At 47.0% G+C, this 26,582-nt stretch overlaps 1 protein-coding gene across 2 annotated transcripts in view; it reads right to left on the minus strand.

Annotated features, from left to right (window-relative positions):
* Positions 1-4,011: 4,011 nt before the first annotated feature.
* Positions 4,012-26,582, minus strand: part of GDPD4 (glycerophosphodiester phosphodiesterase domain containing 4) — a 71,730-nt gene continuing 49,159 nt past the window's right edge. For both annotated transcript variants that reach the window (XM_063951278.1, XM_063951279.1), the window contains exons 10-16: positions 19,214-19,364; positions 18,039-18,263; positions 17,016-17,173; positions 14,178-14,325; positions 12,609-12,691; positions 10,773-10,852; positions 4,012-6,966 (exon numbers count right to left, since the gene is read on the minus strand). In XM_063951278.1, the coding sequence (XP_063807348.1) occupies positions 6,863-6,966; positions 10,773-10,852; positions 12,609-12,691; positions 14,178-14,325; positions 17,016-17,173; positions 18,039-18,263; positions 19,214-19,364 (949 nt within the window). In that variant the 3' untranslated portion in view covers positions 4,012-6,862. The remainder of the gene's footprint in view (positions 6,967-10,772; positions 10,853-12,608; positions 12,692-14,177; positions 14,326-17,015; positions 17,174-18,038; positions 18,264-19,213; positions 19,365-26,582) is intronic.

Below are 26,582 nucleotides of genomic sequence, written 5' to 3' on the forward strand. Positions count from 1 at the left end.
TGAGCGGTAGAGGCCACGGGTCCTCTGAGAGCATCTCTTGAAGTTCCGGGTACCACGCTCGTCTTGGCCAATCCGGAACCACGAGAATGGTGTTTACTCCTCGCTTTCTTATTATTCTCAATACCTTTGGTATGAGAGGCAGAGGAGGGAACACATAAACCGACTGGTACACCCACGGTGTCACTAGAGCGTCGACAGCTATCGCCTGAGGGTCCCTTGACCTGGCGCAATATCTTTTTAACTTTTTGTTGAGGCGGGACGCCATCATGTCCACCTGTGGTTTTTCCCAAGGGTTTACCAGCATCTGGAAGACTTCTGGATGAAGTCCCCACTCTCCCGGGTGGAGGTCGTGTCTGCTGAGGAAGTCTGCTTCCCAGTTGTCCACTCCCGGAATGAACACTGCTGACAGTGCTAGTACATGATTCTCCGCCCATCGGAGAATTCTTGTGGCTTCCGCCATCGCCATCCTGCTTCTTGTGCCGCCCTGTCGATTTACATGGGCGACTGCCGTGATGTTGTCTGACTGGATCAGCACCGGCTGGTGTAGGAGCAGGGATTTTGCTTGACTTAGGGCATTGTAGATGGCCCTTAGTTCCAGAATATTTATGTGAAGGGAAGTCTCCTGACTCGACCATAGTCCTTGGAAGTTTCTTCCCTGTGTGACTGCCCCCCAGCCTCGAAGGCTGGCATCCGTGGTCACCAGGACCCAGTCCTGTATGCCGAACCTGCGGCCCTCTAGAAGATGGGCACTCTGCAGCCACCACAGTAGCGACACCCTGGTACTTGGAGACAGGGTTATCAAGCGATGCATCTGAAGATGCGATCCGGACCACTGGTCCAACAGGTCCCACTGAAAGATTCTGGCATGGAACCTGCCGAAGGGAATTGCTTCGTAAGAAGCCACCATCTTTCCCAGGACCCGCGTGCAGCGATGCACTGATACCTGTTTTGGTTTCAGGAGGTCTCTGACTAGAGATGACAACTCCCTGGCTTTCTCCTCCGGGAGAAACACTTTTTTCTGGACTGTATCCAGAATCATACCCAGGAACAGTAGCCGTGTTGTCGGAACCAGCTGTGACTTTGGGATATTCAGAATCCAGCCGTGCTGGTGCAGCACATCCTGGGATAGTGCTACTCCCACCAACAACTGTTCCTTGGACCTCGCTTTTATTAGGAGGTCGTCCAAGTACGGGATAATTAAAACTCCCTTTCTTCGAAGGAGTATCATAATTTCCGCCATAACCTTGGTAAATACCCTCGGTGCCGTGGACAGTCCAAACGGCAGCGTCTGGAATTGGTAATGGCAATCCTGTACCACAAATCTGAGGTACTCCTGGTGAGGATGGTAAATGGGGACATGCAAGTAAGCATCCTTGATGTCCAGGGATACCATGTAATCCCCCTCGTCCAGGCTTGCAATAACCGCCCTGAGCGATTCCATCTTGAACTTGAATTTCTTTATGTATGTGTTCAAGGATTTCAAATTTAGAATGGGTCTCACCGAACCGGCCGGTTTCGGTACCACAAATAGTGTGGAATAATAACCCCGGCCTTGTTGAAGTAGGGGTACCTTGATTATCACCTGCTGAGAATACAGCTTGTGAATTGCCGTTAGCACCGCCTCCCTGTCTGAGGGAGCAATTGGCAAGGCAGATTTTAGGAACCGGTGGGGTGGGGACGCCTCGAATTCCAGCTTGTACCCCTGAGATACTATTTGCAGGATCCAGGGATCCACCTGTGAGCGAACCCACTGGTCGCTGAAATTTTTGAGGCGACCCACCACCGTACCTGGCTCCGCCTGTGGAGCCCCACCGTCATGCGGCGGACTTGGAAGAAGAAGCGGGGGAGGACTTTTGCTCCTGGGAACCTGCTGTTTGTTGCAGCCTTTTTCCCCTACCTCTGCCTCTGGACAGAAAAGACCCGCCTTTTCCACGCCTGTTTTTCTGGGTCTGAAAGGACTGAACCTGATAAAACGGCGCCTTCTTAGGCTGTGAGGGGACATGGGGTAAAAATGCTGACTTCCCAGACGTTGCTATGGAAACTAGGTCCGAGAGACCATCCCCAAATAATTCCTCACCCTTATATGGCAACACTTCCATGTGCTTTTTAGAATCTGCATCTCCTGTCCACTGGCGAGTCCATAAGCCTCTCCTAGCAGAAATGGACAATGCACTTACTTTAGATGCCAGTCGGCAGATTTCCCTCTGTGCATCTCTCATATATAAGACTGAGTCTTTTATATGGTCTATGGTTAACAGGATCGTGTCTCTGTCTAATGTGTCAATATTTTCTGACAGTTTATCTGACCAAGCAGCGGCAGCACTGCACATCCAAGCTGACGCAATAGCTGGCCTAAGTATAATGCCTGTGTGTGTATATACAGACTTCAGGATCGCCTCCTGCTTTCTATCAGCAGGTTCCTTGAGGGCGGCCGTATCCGGAGACGGTAGTGCCACCTTTTTAGACAAACGTGTGAGCGCTTTATCCACTCTAGGGGGTGTTTCCCAACGTGACCTATCCTCTGGCGGGAAAGGGAACGCCATTAGTACCTTCTTAGGAATTACCAATTTTTTATCAGGGAAAGCCCACGCTTCTTCACACACTTCATTTAATTCATCTGATGGGGGAAAAACTACGGGTATTTTTTTCTCTCCAAACATAATACCCTTTTTAGTGGTACCAGTAGTTATATCAGAAATGTTTAACACCTCTTTCATTGCCTCAATCATACAGTGAATGGCCTTAGTGGGCATCAGGTTTGACTCATCGTCGTCGACACTGGTGTCAGTATCAGTGTCGACATCTGGGTCTGCTTGAGGTAGCGGGCGTTTTAGAGCCCCTGACGACCCATGCGACGCCTGGGCAGGCACGAGCTGAGAAGTCGGCTGTCCCACATTTGGCATGTCGTCGATTTTCTTATATAAGGAGTCTATACGTGCACTCATTACTTTCCATAAGCCCATCCACTCAGGTGTCTGCCCCGCAGGGGGTGACATCCCTTCTAAAGGCATCTGCTCCACCTCCACATCATTATCCTCATCAAACATGTCGACACAGCCGTACCGACACACCGCACACACACAAGGAATGCTCCGAATGAGGACAGGACCCACAAAAGCCCTTTGGGGGGACAGAGTGAGAGTATGCCAGCACACACCAGAGCGCTATATAATGCAGGGACTAACTGAGTTATGTCCCCTATAGCTGCTTTTTATATTATATATGTATTGCGCCCAAATTTAGTGCCCCCCCCCTCTCTGTTTTTACCCTGTTCTGAAGTGTAGACTGCAGGGGAGAGCCAGGGAGCTTCCTTCCAGCAGATCTGTGAAGGAGAAATGGCGCCAGTGTGTCTGAGGGAGATAGCTCCGCCCCTTTTCCGCGGCCTATTCTCCCGCTTTTTTCTGGATTCTGGCAGGGGAATTTACCACATATATAGCCTCTAGGGCTATATATTGTGGTATTTTTGCCAGCCAAGGTGTTTTTATTGCAGCTCAGGGCGCCCCCCCCCAAGCGCCCTGCACCCTCAGTGACCGGAGTGTGAAGTGTGCATGAGGAGCAATGGCGCACAGCTGCAGTGCTGTGCGCTACCTTGGTGAAGACTGATGTCTTCTGCCGCCGTTTTTCCGGACCTCTTCTTGCTTCTGGCTCTGTAAGGGGGACGGCGGCGCGGCTCCGGGACCGAACACCAAGGACTGGGCCTGCGGTCGATCCCTCTGGAGCTAATGGTGTCCAGTAGCCTAAGAAGCCCAATCCGGCTGCAAGCAGGCGAGTTCGCTTCTTCTCCCCTTAGTCCCTGGCTGCAGTGAGCCTGTTGCCAGCAGGTCTCACTGAAAATAAAAAACCTAAAACTATACTTTCTTTCTAAGGGCTCAGGAGAGCCCCTAGTGTGCATCCAACCTCGGCCGGGCACGAAATCTAACTGAGGCTTGGAGGAGGGTCATAGTGGGAGGAGCCAGTGCACACCAGGTAGTCCTAAATCTTTCTAGAGTGCCCAGCCTCCTTCGGAGCCCGCTATTCCCCATGGTCCTTACGGAGTTCCCAGCATCCACTAGGACGTTAGAGAAATATATATAACTAACGATATAAAATAAACAATGATATTCTTTTTCTCCAATACCAAATGTGACTCCAATGTGGACCTGGTGTCCTTAGTAGCAGCAGCTTTTTTTTGTTCTTCATGTGCTAATATTTTTTTCTTTAATGAGAAAATGAAAGTTAGGAAGGCTCGTTCACTGAAACGCGTGGCCTCACATTGTTTCTTTTTCTTTGTGAAAATGCATTTAATTGTCTGTCAAGGGCAATTTCAAACACAAGCTCACTTTCTGGTGTTTAAAGCCAAAGGGTGATGCGTTTGGCGTTGCGCTTTGCTTTGGGGGAAGCTAACACCTGGGGCCAAATGTAATAGAGTGAGAGTTTCAAAAAGTGAGAGATTTAGTAAGGTTTTGCAAGCTCAACCTGGTTTTGCAGTGTAAATGATTGCCACTTTAAAAAAAACTGTAAAACCTTACCAAATCTCTCACTTTCTGAAACTCACTCTATTACATGTGGCCCCAAGTTGGATGCAAACTGGACATAAATTATACAAAATAAAAGGGCATGGTAATTGTCGACATTATAAATGTGTCGATATTTTCAACTTGCAGACATTACAGTATCCACATTTGGAATGTCGACATTTTAGCAACATCCCCGTACTTCTTGTTGATAATACATATTGTGCTATCTGATTAGAAAATACTTTTTTTTTTAAACCCTCTAGAATACAGCAGGTAAAATTCTCTACCTTGGTTCTGAAAATTTTTTTTTGCTATAATATGCTCCCAAAATCAGTCTGAAGTGCTGGAGACTACCATCCTCATTGCCCACTAGTGGTAAAAAGTAGTGGTGTTGCCCATAACAACCAATCACATTTTGTCCATATTTTTCTAGGATGCAATATAGAAATGATAAACAGAAACTGATTGGTTACTATGGGCAACAGCTCTACTTTTAATTTTTAGAAGCTTATTAAAGGTACTTGCTAGTGGCAATATTCAAACGAGCTTCATCTATTGTCACCCTTAAAGTCCAAGGTATTCACAGCATGGCAAGGGACAAGTGTGGAGCCAGAATACAACCTACAGACTGTTTCATCTTACTGGAGCTTATTGGTATAGGACAGGTTTTTTTTGATCCAATGTGAAGCAGTATAGACACTGCTTTGGAGAAACAATGAGCTAAAATCTTGAGTGATCTGAAAACAGATAGAAGTAAAATACAAAGTGGCCGCTGCAGAGGTGTAAGTAATGGGAGGCACCTGGAAAGATAGCATATATTTGCACATACACACAGCTGTACACACCTTGAATTCTTGCATCTGTTCTACAGTAAGTATAAAATATATGCCTCTTATCATTTGCACACTGGCCTCTATTTTCTGAGCATACACTCTGTGAATTACGCAAACAGACAACTCTGATCAACTCCACATCAGCCACAAGATTGATATCTTGATTAATCTACTGCAATATGACTAAAAGTGTGAGTGCCCTAGTACTATGTAGCACTACAGAAACATGAAGTCTCACCACCTCACATACAGGAAGATTTATCAAACCTGATAAAGAGAACAAGGGGAGGAGTTGCCCATAGCAACCAATCATATTCTAACTATAACTTTATGGACTGTGCGGCATAAATAACTAGTGTCTGATTGGTTGCTATGGGCAACAGCTCCCCTTGTTCTCTTTAGAAGGTTTGATAAATATCTCCTTTAGTACACACTGTAGTCATTGGTGTACATGATTAAAGGCATCTCACATGGGGCGGGATGTACTTAGCATTGCATCCACAATGCGATACATCCCACCACTTATCGGGTACATTCCGGCATTAAAATCGTGAAGGACAGCTCTCCCAATAGAGCTGTCCTTTGCGATAGAAGGACTTCCGGGTTTAGGATCCTGGAGCCCTTCTTCAGAGTGACGCATGCACCACGTGGGTGCTGGGAAGTATCGGATTGCATCCCTCCTGGGCGGTATTGTAAAAGGGGTAATGGCACATAAACATGGCATTACCCACCGGCTCCCAACGATGCATTCCGGAGCTTGGTACATATGGAAATGCGGACAAGACTCAGAAAATGGGATTTTCAGATTTTTGTCCACATTTTCAGCTTTAGTACATCTCCCCCATGGTCATATTACTTGACTGCTTCATCATTCCAAGGTGTAGGTCTTCTTATCCTTGTTGCTTATGAGGTGTCAACTTTCTCCTGCTCCAGCACCAATATTCATCACCATTGCTTCCTAGTGTGAGACATTTTGAATTGCCAGTACCTAATATGTCGGCTACTGAACAAGGAGGAGCAGAAAGAATTAACATTGTAGAACGACGTCAACACCTCAGAGTTGCAGGTCTAGAACTGTAGTATGAGGGAGAAGGGAAAGTAAATTAAATATTCAGGATAAGGTAAACAGATTGATGGAGTCTTCGCGTCACTGGATCCCTTAAGAAAATACCAATGACACTCTTGAATGTGGCCAATGGACTAGGATAGATACTAGCAGCAAAACAACAGGATAGCCCAGCAAAACGTTGAAGTGAATCCATTGTGCAAACACGGCAGCCATTTTGTAGGCTAGACCAATCACTATGAAAATGGTGAGTTTCTTAGTAAACAGATGGGCCACGTTCTCATGAACATTGGTCCGGCTACCACGATGTGCGAGCAAAGCGCATTAAATAACAGAACGTCTGTAGTTCAAGTTCCAGGCTCCTATCACAGCAATGAGAGTCGCAGTCCCACATGAATCTAGAGTGAAGGTTATCACAGGGTGATCACTAGTGGAGCAGTGAGTGCAGTATCCGGGCTGACTCTATCTCAGGCAATCTCTGCAGAACCCATGTTGTCAGTGTTAGATCTTGCATTTGGGGTGGTTGGGATACTCCTGACATAACTGTCTTCAGAGACAGACATATCCAGCTCTGTAAGAGAAGAATTGGTCAGTCAGTGTACATTCCACTTCCTTAGATAATGTGCCAATGTGTCTATAGATCATATCTGGCAATGTGTATATATATATATATACCTAAATATATTTTAAACACCTAGGGGTATATTTACTAGATATTTGGGAAAAAAACACCACTTCTCAACGGCACTGGCTGTGGAATTTAAAAGAGCAATAATATTAAATGTGAAAAACCCTCCTGGTTCTGGTTCTTTATTTATTATTATTGCCCTTTGAAACCCAGAGGCCAGAAGCGCAGACCACTCGCGACTTTGAAAATCTCTTGCTTCCTTGGCTTTGTGATCTAATGGAGCAAAATGTGATTCTGCTTAAATACTGTGAGGCTGGCAATATGTTGGCAGATGCTATGACAAAGCCAATCCCAAGGCCAAAGTTTCAGGATATCAGATGCATGATGGGACTTGCCTAACAGTGGCGCACACAGGGGGGGTTCTGAGTACCCAGAACCCCCCCCGATGGACATTTATATTTTTATCTAAGCCGTGGTCCGATGGCTGGCAATTAGAGCCCCGCATCCTTAAGGCTATATGCCGCGATTCACGGGTCAGTCATGAGGGGGCGGAGCCAATATGCTGAGATTCTCATATAATCACTTCATATTGGCTCCGCCCCCTCCCCGCCGGCCCACGTATTCCGGCATATAGCCATGAGGGGCCAGGGCTACAACTGCCGGACCAGTTATGCCATGGGGGCTTGTGATGAAATGTGCCCCATCCCAGCCCTACATTAATGACCCCTGCGGCATCCTCTTCCCTGCGGGGCAGTCTCCAAAAGTAAGTGTAGTGTGTGTGTGTGTGTGTGTGTGTGTGTGTGTGTGTTCCATGTGTGTATATACTGTATTTATGTGTATGTATATGTATGTATGTATTTATGTGTCCCTTGAGTGTGTGTACTGCATATATGTATATTTGTGTGTTCTATGTGTGCGTTTGTGTGTACAGTATGTGTTCTATGTATTATATATATGTGTTTGTGTGTGCATGCTTACACTTGTACACCCCCCCCCCCCCCCCCCTATCCCCTATGAATACTGCATTTGCCAATGCCTGAGAGGCAGTTGTTGAGTGGGAGTTTTCTATAATGACTAGTGTCATTGCAACCACTGCCCTCATCTGTGTTCCATAATGCAGATTTCATCCAGGTTGTGCTGTTGATAAAGTTTAGGAGAGAAAAAACAGGTTGTTCACTGTGGCAGGTGTTTCTTCAAGGAATGGGCACATCGATGGTGCCACTGGTGCATTGATGATTTCACCCATTGATGGGCATTCCTGCTGTGATCGGCAGACCAATCAGAAAAGGGGGTGAGACCAAACAGAGGAAGGCCTAACTGCCAATTATTTAAAAAAGGCCTTTTTGCTAAAGATCACGGCAAACCATCGGAAAATCCATCGACAATCAGTGTCTAACCATCAATGGTCAAGGACCATCACTGGTTTGTTCCTGTCTGTTCTGACAAACGTACACGCCAATGTATGCGGCACAAAAAGCAGTAATTCCTGTTTTGCTGCTTAAACAACAAGTATTCTAGTCTGTTTTCTTCTGCCGAGTGAATGACCTTTGCAAATGATGTTAAAAATAAGCACTGACAAGTATTTTACTGTAGTGTGACAGGCCTGTGATTACAGAGTGCACGCTTCCTGTCAGACAGACAGCAGTCTGCAGCTCCAAGCGGGCAAGTGAATATTCACCGTGTTCCTACGGAATCTGGGGGCGCCGAATAGCAACTAATAACCAGTCCGCCACTCAGAGGCATCACTGACCTCTTTTGTACCTGGTGCGGAAGGGGGCGTGGCTTCGTAAGACAACCCACGGGGGGTGGCTTCATGGGAGGGGGCGTGGCTATGCGCCCCGACCCGCATTTTCGTCACTCTGGGGGTCCGGGAGCTGTGGCCTGCCCCCGGAGACTGACGTGTCTGCAGTGCCAGCTCCTACATGGTGATAGGAGCCAGGTTGCTGCTTGTAATGTTACAATGCATCACCCGGCTCCTTTCACTGAGAGGGAGCCGGCACTTTGGTGTCACCCCTCGGCGGATGACACCCGGGTGCGGGCCGCACCTACCCTGTGCCGCCACTGATTGACCTTTCAAGTGAAAATATTGACCCAGCATGTCCTCTGTCTTTTATATATGAAAATATACGTCCTTCATACTTACAGTCAGTCAACCAATAAAATAATTTACTGTTTTAGTGAAGACTACAACCCCAGTACTTACCATCAGGATTCTGACTGTCAGGATCTCGACCACTGGGATGGTATCCGTTCAGATCGACACATGAAAATGGTCGACACATGAAAAGGTCAACATGAGTTTTTAAAAAAAAAAAAATTTTTGGGAACTTTTTCATACTTTACGATCCACGTGGACTACGATTGGGAACGGTAACCTGTGCCGAGCGCAACGGTAGCGGAGTGAGGCACCTTGCCCGAAGCATGGCGAGCAAAGCGAGCCATGCGAGGGGACGCGGTGCACTAATTGGGGTTCCCCGTCACTTTACACAGAAAACCAAACCAAAAAAAGTAAAAAAACTCATGTAGACATTTTCACGTGTCGAACTTTCATGTGTTGTCCATTAGTACATGTCAACCATATCAATGTCGACCATTAGTGGTTGACCTAATGAGTGTCGACCCTAACATTGTCAACCATTCATACAGGAACCGCTGGGATAGTGGGGGTCATTCCGACCAGATCGCTCACTGCAGTTTGTCGCAGAGCAGCGATCGGGTCGGAACCGCACATGCGCCGGTGCCGCAGTGCGCAGGCACATGGCAGTCGGCGCTGCCTAGCGATCGCCTCTGAGACAGAGGCAGTCGCTGGGCTTGAGAGGGCTGGACGGCGGCGTTAAGCCGCCGTTTAGGAGGCGCAGTCCAGCCAACGCAGGCATAGCCGGACCGTTGGGGGGGGGCGGGCCGCAGCGGCTGCGTGACATCGCGGGCCGCGGCGGCTGCGTGACATCGCGGGCCGCGGCGACAGCGACAAACAACTCCCGACCAGCCGCAGCAGCTGCGCTGGCCGGGAGTTACTCCTGAAATACAAAGGCATCGCCGCTGTGCAATGCTTTTGTATTTGTGCGGGGCGGCGGCACCGACATGCGGGGCGGACTAGCCCTGTGCTGGGCGTCCCCCTGCATGTCAGGGGAGATGATTGTAGTTGTGCTAAATTTAGCACAGCTACGATCAACTCGGAATGACCCCCAGTAACCACATCCTCGCCCCTCAGGAACACCATTGATAATGCGCTCCTTTACCCCATATTAATAATCTCACTCCACAAATGGAAGTGTTACTTTTGCAGTGCATTGGAACAGTCGTTGGCATATCCGACCGAGCAAACCTCAGCGCCAAAGCACGTTACTATCTCGCTCAGTAACCCTGTGCTCTTTGGCGGAAATGTATAAACTCCCTGGGACCAATAGCAGTTCCCCAGAGCACCACTGCCGTCTGCATTTTGTAACTCACCTCCAGTGGGTTGGTGCATGTGTGCTGCACGCCTGCAGTATGAGTGTGTGGCTCTTCATTTGCCTGGGGAAGTCTCCCAAACAGGCACTAGATACATCCGACATCCGACACACAGAGAAAACCTCTGCACGTCTGTAATATTTGTGCTTCATAAATGACCCTACTTATGTCACCTCCAACTCCGGCCGTCTGGTCTAATTATTTCCCAGGAGCCTCCTGATTTACACCATAGAAACTAGGTACCGAGTACACTAGAGGGGAGACAGTATATACGCGGATCACGCGGTTATATTACTCACCAGTTTTAAATGTGTCGTAAAATCCGCTATCAGGAATCTCGTTACTTTCTGGGCAGCAGGAGAAGCCTCTCTCTCTCCACCTAGGACACAAGGACACCGTCAGCCACACAAAGAGAGTCATTCTCTATACGTTATACCAATCACCAGGTAGTTTTTATTTCCTCGTGTGAAGATACAGATGGGGCCTCGCTTATCTAGGCTTCTCCGCTGTGCCTAGGTGCACCAAGGGTTATTAGCATAATCCTTTCATCTATTGTTCTCAGCTGCAATACAATACAGAGAGAACAATACAGCAGGGGATTAAGTCATTACAGCAGGGTATTAAATCTGACTGCCCTGGCTCACTTAATCCTATTAAAGGGATAGATGAACAGGGCTCCATCTGTAGCTATAAATGTACATATCATGGGTGTCATATTGCTGCAGTTTGAAAATAAGGGCAGTCGGCAATAATTTAAAACAAACAGGAGCCCTGGAGTTATCTTACAGTGACAACAATGCAACGACACAAATCCAGCCAACATGCTTTCTGATGTAACAAGGGGGGTCATTCCGAGTTGATCGCTCGCTTGCTAATTTTAGCAGCCGTGCAAACGCATAGCCGCCGCCCACGGGCGAGTGTATTTTCGCTTTGCAAGTGTGCGAACGCCTGTGCAGCCGAGCGCAGCAAAAACATTTTGTGCAGTTTCTGAGTAGCTCTGGACTTACTCAGCCGCTGCGATCACTTCGGTCTTTTTGGTCCCGGAGTTGACGTCAGACACCCGCCCTGCAAACGCTTGGACACGCCTGCGTTTTTCCAAACGCTCCCAGAAAACTGTCAGTTGCCACCCACAAACGCCCTCTTTCTGTCAAACACCTTGCGATCGGCTGTGCGAATGGAATCTTCGCTAAATCCTTCGCCCAGCATCGATCCTCTTTGTACCCGTACGATGCGCCTGCGCATAGTGGTGCATACGCATGCGCAGTTTTGCCATTTTTTTACCTGATCGCTGCGCTGCGAAAATCGGCAGCGAGCGATCAACTCGGAATGACCCCCAATATTCTGCTCTCGTTTCCCCTCGCACTTATTGCTCAATCGCATCCACTTGTGACTATGATTATCCTATGTATGTATGCAATATTCATGTTATGGCGTTATTATTAAACATGAAAAATATTAATAATAATAATCATTTTAATAACCAAAAGAAGAACTTCAGCCTCCATTATATTTTCATATTCTCTCCCCCCCCCCCCCCCCCCATCGCTTTAATAATCCAAAGCGCACAAACACCAAAATTCTGCATTGTCAGCCCAGTGGGGTATATTTACAAAGGTGTGAGGGTTTTTTAGACGTGGAGATGTTGCCTATAGCAACCAATCAGATTACACTTAACATTTATCTAGCTGCTTCTAGAAGATGGTAGCTAGAATCTAATTGGTTGCTATAGGCAACATCACGTCTAAAAAAACCTCACACCTTAATAAATATACCCCAATGTCTCTAGTACACTGTGAGGGGTGTATTGTTGTGTCTGCAGTGCGTATAAGATGGAACATTTGTACGGTACGCCGCTGCCCTCGGAGTGTCTCAGTCACGCCTGGGTGTCTTGCGCAGTATGGCGTACACACGCTAAGGACACATCTGTACCCTCAGAGCATCTGTTTGCACATTTATCTAGTTTTAAACAAGCGACGTATCATTGTTCTTCCCATAATAATCTGTAGTGAGTTGAGTGTCGCCCGCATCAGCTCTGACATATATATACAGATTTATAGCAGAGTCAATAGCTGCCAATGGATATCCTCCGCGCACCCAGAGCCTCCGTCATTAGGTTACACATCAGCCGGACTCACCAGTGCAGGAGAAAGATGTTTGCAATCAGCACAGCAGAGACGATATCGGTGAGGATCCACATTAAACTGTACTGAGCTGGAGTCTGAAAGACAACACAGAGAGGACATGTGACTGGACTCAATGAGGAAGAGCCCCACGGACGATTGAAGGGACACTTTTCAGTGACCAGACCAGATGGGACGCTTCTCAGTGACCAGAACTGGGAGGATGGAGTAGTTATCCCAGTTCTGTAATGCAAGCGGGGAGCTGGCAACTGAGGCACCAGGAATATTGTACCAGTGAAATATTTTATATATATATATATATATATATATATATACACACACACACACACACACACACACAACCAATCAGAGCGAAGACATTCTATTTGTATACAAAGGTTTATTAGCATCTCGGTTACCCTCAGACCAAGTCTGGCGTCTTTCTATAGGTTAAATTTACTAAGGTGGGAGTTTTTTTTAAAGCTGGTGAAGTTGCTCATAGCAACCAATCAGATTCTACTTAACATTTATCTAGCTGCTTCTAGAAGATAATAGATAGAATCTGATTGGTTGCTAAGTGCAACATCACCAGTTCTAAAAAAAAACCTCCCATCTTAGTAAATTTACCCCATTGTCTAGCATTTCTCTCTCTGTTTCCTCTCTATTTTTGCCAAGCCAGGATCGGGGTTGCAGCGCAGACATTGGGAAATACGTGAGCAATTAATGAGAAAACGAGGGAATGATTATGCTACACGCTCACTTTATTTTGTATCTATGTATACGTATTTATTTATGTATCTATACAGACTATAACCCCACAGACTTCCTGGACTCGCAGCCCCCGCTTCCGTCGTGGAACATCGCAACCGTTGGATCCCAGCTTGTGATGTCGGTTGCAGTCCTGGGATAGCAGCAGCATGCAGGAGGTGTCTTTTCTACTGAGAGGTTTCCTGCGTGGTCCTCCTGGAGATCGAATGATAATTCAATGCTGCCTGCAAGTAGCATTGCATTTTCATCCATCGCTGAATCAGGCCTTTGGTCAGATGGCTTCATTACTCCTCACAAATGTTATATTAGCACATTTGTTTACATGAGATGGCTTCCTGACCCTAGCTATGCCCCACCAGCTCTAGCTATCACCCGGTTGCTAGTCAGCGTCGGAAGCCCCGCCCACTGGATCCTGCAATCCTTTTACCTTCATTCCAGAGCAATCACACCTAGGTAGTGCAGCTGTGTGGAAAACCTTTCCTGTAGGAGACAGCAGGATCCTTAACCCTGTCTGTACCTTAAACCGAGTCCTATTCTGGACATTAGAATGTGTCAAAGCACCCTCTATGCCAGGGCTGGCCAAACCGGTCCTCGAGATCTACCAACAGTTGATGTTTTCCAGGCCTCCTGGAGATCTGTAGAAATGCCAATTAGGAATGAATGCAGCACATCTTAATTGGTAATGACTACACCTGTGCACCAGCTAGGTGGCCTGGAAAATGTGACCTGTTGGTAGATTTCGAGGACTGGTTTGGCCAGCCCTGCTCTATGCCATACATGTAACACAGCTGAATTATGGCCACATCAGGTTCTTACCAAGAGGAACATGGGCCTGTCCATCTTCTTCAGTGTGTTTACAGAGTTGGTGGTGACGGAATAGGCCCCCGAGCACCAGGCCAGGGAAAAGAGCCACGGCTCACTGACCACATACAGATTGGTGGTAATATTGGCAGCGGCATACATCCTATAATTAAAACAAAACATCAGTAAGTTCCATTAAAGTGACACAAACAACAAGTAATCTTTGGTTGGAAAGCATTAGGCTTCTAAAATTATTATATATTTATGGTCAACAGAACGCAAAATATAGTCACTCCACCAACAATAAGAATCTTGTAATATTGGGAGGGCTTTTGTTGCTGTGGGTCCATGCGCCAACCTCTAACAGTGTAGCTCCGTGTGTACTACACGCTATCACATAAACAAAATATATGTTTATTTAAAAATAAATGCATTGTGTGCACGAGAACATGCTGCGCAATTATCTGTTTATTGCTTGCATAAAAAAATACTTCTTGTAGGATTTAAGAATAAAGTAATATTTAATTATTAGAACATGTAGGGTTATAATCCCTTTATCTAAAATCCAATGTACAGTAGATACATCTTGTAATTCCAGTTCCTGACACTATTTGGAGAAAACGTATTGCCATGTCAGTGATGACTGCCTGCGGCATAAAATGATCGCTAAGAAATATTTTCGATATTTTTAAGTCATGGCAGTAGATAGAGCTCTGCCATTATATTTATACGGTGGAGTGTAATGACATCCGGGATCGCTGTAGGTGTGGGATGTCAGCCAATTTCGCAACGTTTTTTTAAAGGGGCAATCACCGGCCAATCTCGTAACATTTTTTTCAAAAGCGGGAATCAAAACCATGCCTTGTAATAAGTGATTGCCCCTTTAAAAAATCGCCCGAGATCGTCCGACATCCTGCAGTTCTGGCGATCTCGGGCGCCAGTACATCCTGCCCGTAGAGACTAAAGCATGTAGACTCTCCAGACAGACCACAAACTTTCAAAAGCAGGAGCAGAGTAAGTTTTCCGGGGGGCAGAGAGTGGGCCATTCCTACTGTATGTATGCCTGGTGTACCCAGCCGTGTGTGCAGACTGAAATGTTCTGCAATGCACGATTATTCCTGGAAATGAGCCTCTCTAACTTCATAAAAGTCAGGAGGCCCAAAACATATCTCAATTGATACTGCAGGATACGTGAGCTGTGTCAGCCTTGTTTGACTGGACCTACCCTGCACTGATGAGTCCAACCAAAGCCTTGGCAGTCCTTCTGCAAAAGGATATTCTGAATTACCTATCCTGCACTGATGAGTCCAACCAAAGCCTCGGCAGTCCTTCTGCAAAAGGATATACTGACTGACCTATCCTGCACTGATGAGTCCAACCAAAGCCTTGGCAGTCCTTCTGCAGGAGGATATTCAGACTGACCTATCCTGCACTGATGAGTCCAACCAAAGCCTCGGCAGTCCTTCTGCAAAAGGATATACTGACTGACCTATCCTGCACTGATGAGTCCAACCAAAGCCACGGCAGTCCTTCTGCATGAGGATATACTGACTGACCTATCCTGCACTGATGAGTCCAACCAAAGCCTCAACAGTCCTTCTGCAGGAGGATATTCAGACTGACCTATCCTGCACTGATGAGTCCAACCAAAGCCTCAGCAGTCCTTCTGCAGGAGGATATACTGACTGACCTATCCTGCACTGATGAGTCCAACCAAAAGCCTCGGCAGTCCTTCTGCAGGAGGATATTCAGACTGACCTATCCTGCACTGATGAGTCCAACCAATGCCTGGGCAGTCCTTCTGCAGAAGGAGATTCTGACTGATGGGACAGGCAGTAAGTGGGACATGGGAACTCAGGGTTGTTATATATGGCATTACCTAGAAGTCTCTTCTTTTGTAGATTCATATTTGCATATCGTTTGCAGGCAGTTTAATGTAGCATGGAAATCTCTTAACTACAACTTCTGAGGTAAATTTACCAAGAAAAATACATAAATGATAGCTAAAATGGCCTTTGCGTGAAATACGTTTGTGGATTAAATGCCTAACCCTCCCCCTAGTGCCTAACAATAACCGTCCCCTTCCACAGCCTAACCCTAACCCTCCCGCTAGTGCCTAACAATAACTGTCCCCTTCCACAGCCTAACCCTAACCCTCCGCCAGGAGCCTAACCCTTACCATCCCCTCTGGCAGCCTAACCTCTAAATGATAAAAAAAATCACGAAGAACCACGTGTCAACCTTTTTTGTATCAACCAGTTGCATGCCAACCATTAGACCCTGTCGACCTAAATCCATGTCGACAATTTAACTGTTGACGTTTTGACCCTGTCAACCTTTTTTTGACTGTTAACCACCTGGTGTCAACCCACTGTCCAAATTTCATCCGAATACTGTGAAATACGTTGCAATAAATGGTCAATTGATTTTAATTAAATTATATATATACAGGTTGAGTATCCCATATACTGTACATATATTCCGAAATACGGAATATTCCAAAATACAGAATTTTTTGACTGAGACTGAGATAGAGAAACCTTTGTTTTCTGATGGCTCAATGTACACAAACTTTGTTTAATACACAAAGTTATTAAAAACAGTGTATTAAATGACCTTCAGGCTGTGTGTATAAGGTGTACATGAAACATAAATGAATTGTGTGTATTTACACAAACTTTGTGTAGTGCACAAAGTTATTAAAAATATTGGCTAAAATGACCTTCAGACCTTCTTATTATGATATGCAATTATTCCAAAATATGGAAATATCCGATATCCAAAATACTTCTGGTCCCAAGCATTTTGGATAAGGAATACTCAACCTGTATATATATTATATGTAAATACTACCTAATGTCTTGCTGGGACATCTGGCTGTACGGCAGGTTCAGTTTCACAATGTGATTGCTGACAAGTTCTTCAACGGTCGCTTTGAAGCCCAGAGTCTGCTGGAATCCCGGCGCCACAGACTGGACAAAGAACCTCATATCGTTTGCCAGCCACAAGACCTGTAAGAGGGACAAATGAAAGTGAGAGACTGACTCCTGACTGATGATTGGTCGTTGTTTTGTTACAGTCATGTGATCAATGTACCATCCATATAGTTTGCAATTTCTGAAGTCTTACCCTAACTTAATATTAATGGGGGTAATGAAGATACGTGCGCAGGAAATAGGTTGTGCTGCCAGCCTGATCTTCCATATGGCAACCTAGGGGGGTTATTCAGGTTTGTTAGCAAAACCATGTTGCACTGCAGGTGTGGCAGATGTAAGATGTGCAGAGAGAGTTAGATTTGGGTGGGTTCTATTGTTTCTGTGCAGGGTAAATACTGGCTGCTTTATTTTTACACTGCAATTTAGATTTTGGTTTGACCACACCCCACCCAAATCTAACTCTCTCTGCACATGTTACACTAGCCCCACCTGTAGTGCAGCATGGTTTTGCCCATCAGTGTGATTTTGTGGTTTGCTAACAAACCAGAATAAGGCCCCTAGGCTCCCAATAACCGGCCTGTGGGAACAGAAGAGCCCAGACTGCCCTAACATGTTTTTAGGTATTTTTTTTATAAAGGAGTTAAGTATTTTGCCTAGGGGCCAATATGTTCTCTGTTTAGTCAAGAAAATCTAACAAGTTGCTATCGGCAACAACACAGTTTCCACCAGCTGTGCCAGTGTGCTGTAACTCTTAGCAACCGACCGGACATCACTTCTACCTTGGCTAAACTAAACTTGATTCTTCTATGAAACTGGCCGTTAAACTTGTATTCTTTTAATTCTGCATGTTTAACCTGTAGGACACGTTTTCCAAGGTAATAATTGTTCTGTAAGGTAGTTTCAGAAACATCACTACTAAATGGGCTCTATTGTTTCATACCAGTTTTGGATCAATCGTGGTTTCATTGAGGATGACCTCTAGGGTCCGGTTAATCCAGGAGTCTCTGTAAGGGTGATCCTTAGGAGGGCGGTAAAGGTCAAAGATCACCGTTTTATTGGCACGGTTAGCAAGCCTTAACAAGTCACTCAGTTTGTAAACAGACTGATTCCTCGCTAATTGCTTATCTTGATCTGATAGGGAATCCATGGAGGAAAACGGTGGTTTCTGGGAAACAAAACAAAATATCCATTTATATGATTTCACTTTATTTTTATTGTAGTTGTAGGACTGACATTGCACTGACTTCAGGTCTCTGAAACAGACACGTCCATTATTTACAACCATTTCTAAAAACTTGGACCTTCCACAGCCCCAACAGACAGAATATATCATCAGCACTTTTCTGTAATAAAGTTTTGAGCATGTTCCAAGCCTGGCAGTGCTCATATCATTGGAAAATGAGCTGTGTGTACTGGCTTTAGGTGGAGAGTTCTGTACATACCAGTGGATGCCTTAAAACTATGGGGGTAATTCAGAGTTGATCGCAGCAGCAAATCTATTAGCAGTTGGGCAAAACCATGTGCACTGCAGATATGGCAGATGTAACATGTGCAGAGAGAGTTAGATTTGTGTGGGATATATTGTTTCTGTGCAGGGTAAATACTGGCTGCTTTATTTTTACACTACAATTTAGATTTCAGTTTGAACACACCACACCGAAATCTAACTCTCTCTGCACATGTTATATCTGCCCCCCCTGCAGTGCACATGGTTTTGCCCAACTGCTAACAAATTTGATGCTGCAATCAACTCTGAATTACCCCCTATAATTAGCCCAGTTGCTTAACCAGTGGAGTTGGTTTAAGAAAGCAGGAATGGGTACAGCTGTACTGACTCAGATACAGCTCGCCAGCCAGTAGGTATATGCAGGACTTTGTAAGTGCTTCTATAAGGCAGGTAAATTGCAGGTCTTGTGGGAGCTAAGTAGTACATAGCAGTGTACCACTGCGTCGCTCATCCACAGTGACAAGATGGCACCTCACTGTACTAGGTTTAGTTGCCACCATCTTGGTTAGGGAATGAAGCCTCCCCTCATGAACCAACATGGAGTCTGTGCAGTAGCGAACTCCACTCTCAACGCATACCACCATATAAATAGAAGTTGGCAAAAATACCTGTGTGAACCACTTCCCGGCATTAAGAGACTCCAGTATGTCCCAGGTTAACATGGCGGCATTGGCGTTGGTCAGGTTGGGAAAGATTTCCTGGACGTTCGTAGTTCTCTTTAAAGTGCTGTCATGCATAAGAAAGGGAACGCCGTCAAAGCTGGAAGAGAAGACACTAGTGTCAGGGTGATTGCCGGTCAGTAACAAATACCAAAATTAGTCGCTGGCTGGGAGACGCCGAGCCTTCTGCGCAGGGAGACCGGCCTAGCGTACCAACCAGACACATCTGTCCAGCTGCAGGGAATCTGACATCTGATCTGTCCTCTTTTCTGTATATTTGATTTTTTACTTTCATACTTTTTATTATTTCACATCGAAGCCGTAACAATAGACAGGTTTTTCTTATGCTTCCGGAACATCCGTTCTTCCGTATGTTACCTTCCAGTCTTCTTGCTAATTTCAAATATAAATTCTTCTGGAAATACTTGTACATTATGCTATGCAGCCCTTCCTAGGACCTGACAGCCCACATTCTGGTGGATCCAAGGTGGCGGGGCATTGGGCATTAATGTTACGCCAAAATGTTTAAGCAGTGAAAAGAGCAGAGAAGTGAGCCAGAGGAGAAGTGGCCCCTTCAACCAATCAGCAGCTCTGTATAATTTTATAGTATGCAAATTATAGATCTTACTTCAGTGCTGATTGGTTGCCATGGGCAACTTCTCCACTGGCTCACTTCTACGCTCTTATCACGGCTTAGTAAATGTCCCCCTCTCAATCTCACACAAAGCTGCTGCCATCCTAGAGAGGTGCTGTGACTATCTGACACTCCGTGATAATATCAGTAATTATTGGAAAGTCATTGCAGTTGTTAGGCTCAGCGGCAGGAGATGCTGTACTCACGCCTGTTGCCTGGCAACGGCCACGGAGTCCTGTGTTTGTATGCTGGCACCCTTCCAGTTTCAGTGCTGGTTACTAGGTAACAGCGGTCAATGTACTATTTTCTTATTGCTAGGCTTACATTACTATCTCACCTGTATCTCTCTCTAAGGGCGGGATGTACTATAAGTAATCACCGCCTCTTGCCGCCTACCGCAGCGATATTAATCGCATATGTACAGACTCCGGAGGTGACGTGGGCAGGGAGTCCCCGGCTCCTCCTCCTCCCCCCTGCAGCCGGAAGGAGGGGGGGGGGGGGTCGTCGTTAGCGGTGCGCGGCGGCATGCGGCGTGGGGCGGCGGCGGCGGTAAGAATCCCATAGGCTTCTATAGGGTATCGCCATAAAAAGATGGCGATACCCTATGAGGCGAAAACGCGGCGGTCGGGACTTAGTACATATGAAAATGCGGTAAAACGGGGGTTTTACCGCATTTTCCCTTTAGTAAATCCCGCCATAAGTTTTGATTCCTGTGAGTACTTTTGCTGTGATTGTCTTTGAATTCTGGATTTGCATCTCCTGCTCTGACCTTGACTTATCTGCACATTGGGGGTCATTCCGAGTTGTTCGCTCGGTAATTTTCTTCGCATCACAGCGATTTTCTGCTAATTGCGCATGCGCAATGTTCGCACTGCGACTGCGCCAAGTAAATTTGCTATGCAGTTTGATATTTTACTCACGGCATTACAAGGTTTTTTCTTCGTTCTGGTGATCGTAATGTGATTGACAGGAAGTGGGTGTTTTTGGGTGGAAACTGGGCGTTTTATGGGTGTGTGTGAAAAAACGCTGCCGTTTCTAGGAAAAACGCGGGAGTGGCTGGAGAAACGGAGGAGTGTCTGGGCGAACGCTGGGTGTGTTTGTGACGTCAAACCAGGAACGACAAGCACTGAACTGATCGCAGATGCCGAGTAAGTCTGGAGCTACTCAGAAACTGCTAAGAAGTGTCTAATCGCAATTCTGCTAATCTTTCGTTCGCAATTTTGATAAACTAAGATTCACTCCCAGTAGGCGGCGGCTTAGCGTGTGCAAAGCTGCTAAAAGCAGCTTGCGAGCGAACAACTCGGAATGAGGGCCTTTGTCGTCTTCCTTGCTACCTGCTATGACCTCAGCTTGTTTGCACTTTCCCGCTCCCTGCCCTTGACCTCGTATTATTTTCTGACTTTGCCTTGCCTCCTGCCAGCCTGAAATTGAATTGCTACCTTATCTGTGCTCTGACCTTGGCCTACTAACTGTATTTTGTTGTGTATGACTGTCAGCCATATACACAGACCATCAGAATACATCCCATGCTGCATCCACGCAATACCATGTGAACTCTGGGTGATTCAGACCTGAGGTGATTTTGATAGTCGCCGCCCATAGAGTGAAATCCCGCCCCATGCAAGTATGTGAATGCATGCGTACGCCATCCGAAAACTTCGCCAGACGGCGGACATCTGCAAATCCGTTCGCATCTCACTCATCATCTAGTGATTTTTCCAGTCTGTGTGTAGCCCAGGACTTACACGTACAGTGCGATACACACAGGCTGATCGGGGGCCGGAGCCGACGTCACACACCCGCCCTCAAAACGCTTGGGAATGCCTGCGTTTTTCCTGACACTCCCGAAAAACGTCCAGTTACCACCCCCCAAACGTTCCGCTTCCTGTCAATCATCCTGCATTCGCCTTGCGATAAAAAAAAAGCAGGATTTTTTCGCAGTTTGGCCTCGTGCCTGCTCATTACGGTCCGTACGCATGCACAGTCGTTCGATAATTGGCTGCTGTGCGAATTCGCACATCAGCGATCAGGTCTGAATTAGGCCTTTGTACGGTCTTGTCTGCCTCTTTCAGTGTTCCGGACATCAAGTTCTTTCCGCAATATCATGAGATAATAAGTCCATGCAACCTGGAGATTAAAGACCTTGGGGTATTCAAGTACCAGTGAGCATATCTAGTTCTATGTGAAAGCTGTTCTGCTGTAGGAGACTTCGGGGGTAATTCAGAGTTGATCGTAGAGGTGATAAATTTAGCACATCTACAATCATTTACTGTGACATGCGGGGGGGACGCCCAGCACCTGGCTAGTCCGCCCTGCATTTCAGGCCCTCCCCCCCCCCGCACAGGTACAAAAGCATTGCACGGTGGCGATGCTTTTGTAGCTGGCGAGTAGCTCCCTAGCTGCGCAACTCCTGCATGCTGCGTTCTGTGTCACAGAAGCTTTGTATGACATCACGCAGCCCCCCCCCCCCCCCCCAATGATCCAGACATGCCTCTGTTGTCCGTACCGCGCCCTGCCAGCGGCATTCTAACAGTGTTGGCACGCCCCCTCCCGCCCTGTGACCGCCTCTTCCTGTCAATCAGGCAGAGGTGATCGCAGCCAGTGAGATGCTGATAGCATCTTATTGGACTCCTGGGGTGCACAATCGCAGTGCGGCTGGTGCGTGTGCGCACTCCACAGAGTAACTCAGACTGCGATCGCTGCAGCAATGCAGTCTGAATTACCAGGTATTGGGGGTCATTCCGAGTTGATCGCTCGCTAGCTACTTTTTGCAGCCGCCCACGGGGGAGTGTATTTTCGCTTTGCAAGTGTGCGATCGCATGTGCAGCCGAGCGGTACAAAAAAGTTTTTTGCAGTTTCTGAGTAGGTCTGAACTTACTCAGCCCTTGCGATCACTTCAGCCTGTCCGGTGCCGTAATGGACGTAAGACACCCGCCCTGCAAACGCCTGGACACGCCTGCGTTTTTCCAACCACTCCCAGAAAACGGTCTTCCTGTCAATCTTCATGCGATCGGTTGTGCGAATGGATTCGTCGTGTGTAAGGGTCAACATGACGTTAGCTCCTGATGAGCCTAAGGCGATCCCTTGTTCTGGAAGGAGCATGCTCCCGTCACTGCAGGGATACGTTCTGCAACGTCAAACTGGAGTCAAGTTCTAGCTCTCAAAACAGGCTTCTGAATTATTGCCCGTCTAAGATTACAGCACTACCAGGGACCACAAAGGGCCTGATCCCTAGACGGACGCATCTGCGGCATATTATGCTGAGGTAAACATGGAGTATCCGCCCATGCATGCAGAGCATTTGTGTGCCTGCATGCGGATAGCCGGCCCGCCCAATGTTTTCCCGTCAGCAGCCGTTATTAATATCAGGACACCCACCTCATACTGGGTGTAAAAGGTGGTTGATACCAAAAAGTGCCTATTTCACAGGAAAGAAAGAGTGAACCACCAACAGACTTATCACTAGAACTGCTGCTTCAATCTCCATAACCGTGAGCCTATGCACAGTGCGCTGGCATTGGTGCAGCCTGCAATTTCTTTTCTCTGACGTCCTAGTGGATGCTGGGGACTCCGTCAGGACCATGGGGATATAGCGGCTCCGCAGGAGACAGGGCACAATAATAAAAGCTTTAGGATCAGGTGGTGTGCACTGGCTCCTCCCCCTATGACCCTCCTCCAAGCCTCAGTTAGATTTTTGTGCCCGACGAGAAGGGTGCAATCTAGGTGGCTCTCCTGAGCTGCTTAGAATAAAAGTTTAAGTTAGGTTTTTTATTTTCAGTGAGTCCTGCTGGCAACAGGCTCACTGCTACGAGGGACTTAGGGGAGAGAAGAAAACTCACCTGCGTGCAGGATGGATTTGCTTCTTAGGCTACTGGACACCATTAGCTCCAGAGGGAGTCGAAACACAGGTCTCACCCTGGGGTTCGTCCCGGAGCCGTGCCGCCGACCCCCCTTGCAGATGCCGAAGTTGAAGGTCCAGAAACAGGCGGCAGAAGACTTTCAGTCTTCATAAGGTAGCGCACAGCACTGCAGCTGTGCGCCATTGTTGTCAGCACACTTCACCAACAGTCACCAACTGTCACTGAGGGTGCAGGGCGCTGGGGGGGGCGCCCTGGGCAGCAATGTATAATACCTTTTTATGGCTAAAATACATCACATATAGCCCTTGAGGCTATATGGATGTATTTAACCCCTGCCAGATCTCACAAACTCCGGGAGAAGAGCCCGCCGAAAAGGGGGCGGGGCCTATTCTCCTCAGCACACGGCGCCATTTTCCTGCTCAGCTCTGCTGTGAGGAAGGCTCCCAGGCTCTCCCCTGCACTGCACTACAGAAACAGGGTTAAAACAGAGAGGGGGGGCACTTATTTGGCGATATGATTACATATATAAAAATGCTATAAGGGAAAACACTTGTATAAGGGGTTGTCCCTGTATAATTATAGCGTTTTTGGTGTGTGCTGGCAAACTCTCCCTCTGTCTCCCCAAAGGGCTAGTGGGGTCCTGTCCTCTGTCAGAGCATTCCCTGTGTGTGTGCTGTGTGTCGGTACGTGTGTGTCGACATGTAGGAGGACGATGTTTGTGAGGAGGCGGAGCAAATTGCCTGTATTGGTGATGTCACTCTCTAGGGAGTCGACACTGGAATGGATGGCTTATTTAGGAATTACGTGATAATGTCAACACGCTGTAAGGTCGGTTGACGACATGAGACGGCCGGCAAACAAATTAGTACCTGTCCAGGCGTCTCAGACACCGTCAGGGGCTTGTAAAAATGCCCATTTACCTCAGTCGGTCGACACAGACACAGACACGGACACTGACTCCAGTGTCGACGGTGAAGAAACAAACGTATTTTCCTTTAGGGCCACACGTTTCATGTTAAGGGCAATGAAGGAGGTGTTACATATTTCTGATACTACAAGTACCACAAATAAGGGTATTATGTAGGGTGTGAATAAACTACTTGTAGTTTTTCCTGAATCAGATAAATTAAATGAAGTGTGTGATGATACGTGGGTTTCCTCCGATAGAAAATTATTGGCGGTATACCTTTTCCCGCCAGAAGTTAGGGCGAGTTGGGAAACACACCTTAGGGTGAATAAGGCGCTCACACGCTTATAAAAACAAGTGGCGTTACCGTCTCCAGATACGGCAGCCCTCAAGGAGCCAGCTGATAGGAAGCTGAAAAATATCCTAAAAGTATATACACATATACTGGTGTTATACTACGACCAGCAATCGCCTCAGCCTGGATGTGCAGCGCTGAGGGGGCTTGGTCGGATTTCCTGACTGAAAATATTGATACCCTTGACAGGGACAAGATTTTATTGACTATAGAGCATTTTAAGGATGCATTTCTATATATGCGAGATGCGCAGAGGGATATTTGCATTCTGGCATCAAGAGTAAATGTGATGTCCATATCTGCCAGACGACAGTGGTCAGGTGATGCAGATTCCAGACGGCACATGGAAGTATTGCCGTATAAAGGGGCGGTCCATCGGACCTGGTGGCCATGGCAACAGCTGAAAAATCCACCTTTTGTTACCCCAAGTCACATCTCAGCAGAAAAGGACACAGTCTTTTCAGTCTCAGTCCTTTCGTCCCCATAAGGGCAGGCGGGCAAAAGGGCCAGTCATATCTGCCCAGGGGTAGAGGAAAGGGAAGAAGACTGCAGCAGGCAGCCCATTCCCAGGAACAGAAGCCCTCCACAGCTTCTGCCAAGTCCGCAGCATGACGCTGGGGCCGTACAAGCGGACTCAGGTGCGGTAGGGGGTCATCTCAAGAGTTTCAGCACGCAGTGGGCTCACTCACAAGTGGACTCCTGGATCCTACACGTAGTATCCCAGGTGTACATTGGAAATTCGAGACGTCTCCCCCTCACAAGTTCCTGAAGTCTGCTTTACCAACGTCTCCCTCCGACAGGGAGGCAGTATTGGGAACAATTCACAGGCTGTATTCCCAGCAGGTGATAATCAAAGTACCCCTTCTACAACAAGGGAAGGGGTATTATTCCACACTATATTGTGGTACTGAAGCCAGACGGCTAGGTGAGATCTGAAATATTTGAACACTTACATACAAGCGTTCAAATCAAGATGGAGTCACTCAGAGCAGTGATAGCGAACCAGGACGATATGGTGTCACTGGATATCAGGGACGCTTACCTGCATGTCCAAATTTGCCCTTCTCACCAAGGGTACCTCAGGTTCGTGGTACAGAACTGTCACTATCAGTTCAGACGCTGCCGTTTGGATTGTCCACGGCACCCCGGGTCTTTACCAAGGTAATGGCCGAAATGATGATTCTTCTTAAAAGAAATATGGACGCTTTCCTGATAAGGGCAAGGTCCAGAGAACAGTTGGAGGTCGGAGTAGCACTATCTTAAGTAGTTCTACGACAGCACGAGTGGATTCTAAATATTCCAAAATCGCAGTTTTTTCCGACGACACGTCTACTGTTCCTAGGGATGATTCTGGACACAGTCCAGAAAAGGATGTTTTCTCCCGGAGAAGAAAGCCAGGGAGTTATCCGAGCTAGTCAGGAACCTCCTAAAACCAGGAAAAGTATCAGTGCATCATTGCACAAGGATCCTGTGAAAAATGGTGGTTTCTTACAAAGCGATCCCATTCGGTAGATTTCATGCAAGAACCTTTACGTGGGATCTGCTGGAAAAATGGTCCGGAT

This window comes from Pseudophryne corroboree, chromosome 2 (assembly GCF_028390025.1).
Source record: "Pseudophryne corroboree isolate aPseCor3 chromosome 2, aPseCor3.hap2, whole genome shotgun sequence".
NCBI classification, from domain to species: domain Eukaryota; kingdom Metazoa; phylum Chordata; class Amphibia; order Anura; family Myobatrachidae; genus Pseudophryne; species Pseudophryne corroboree.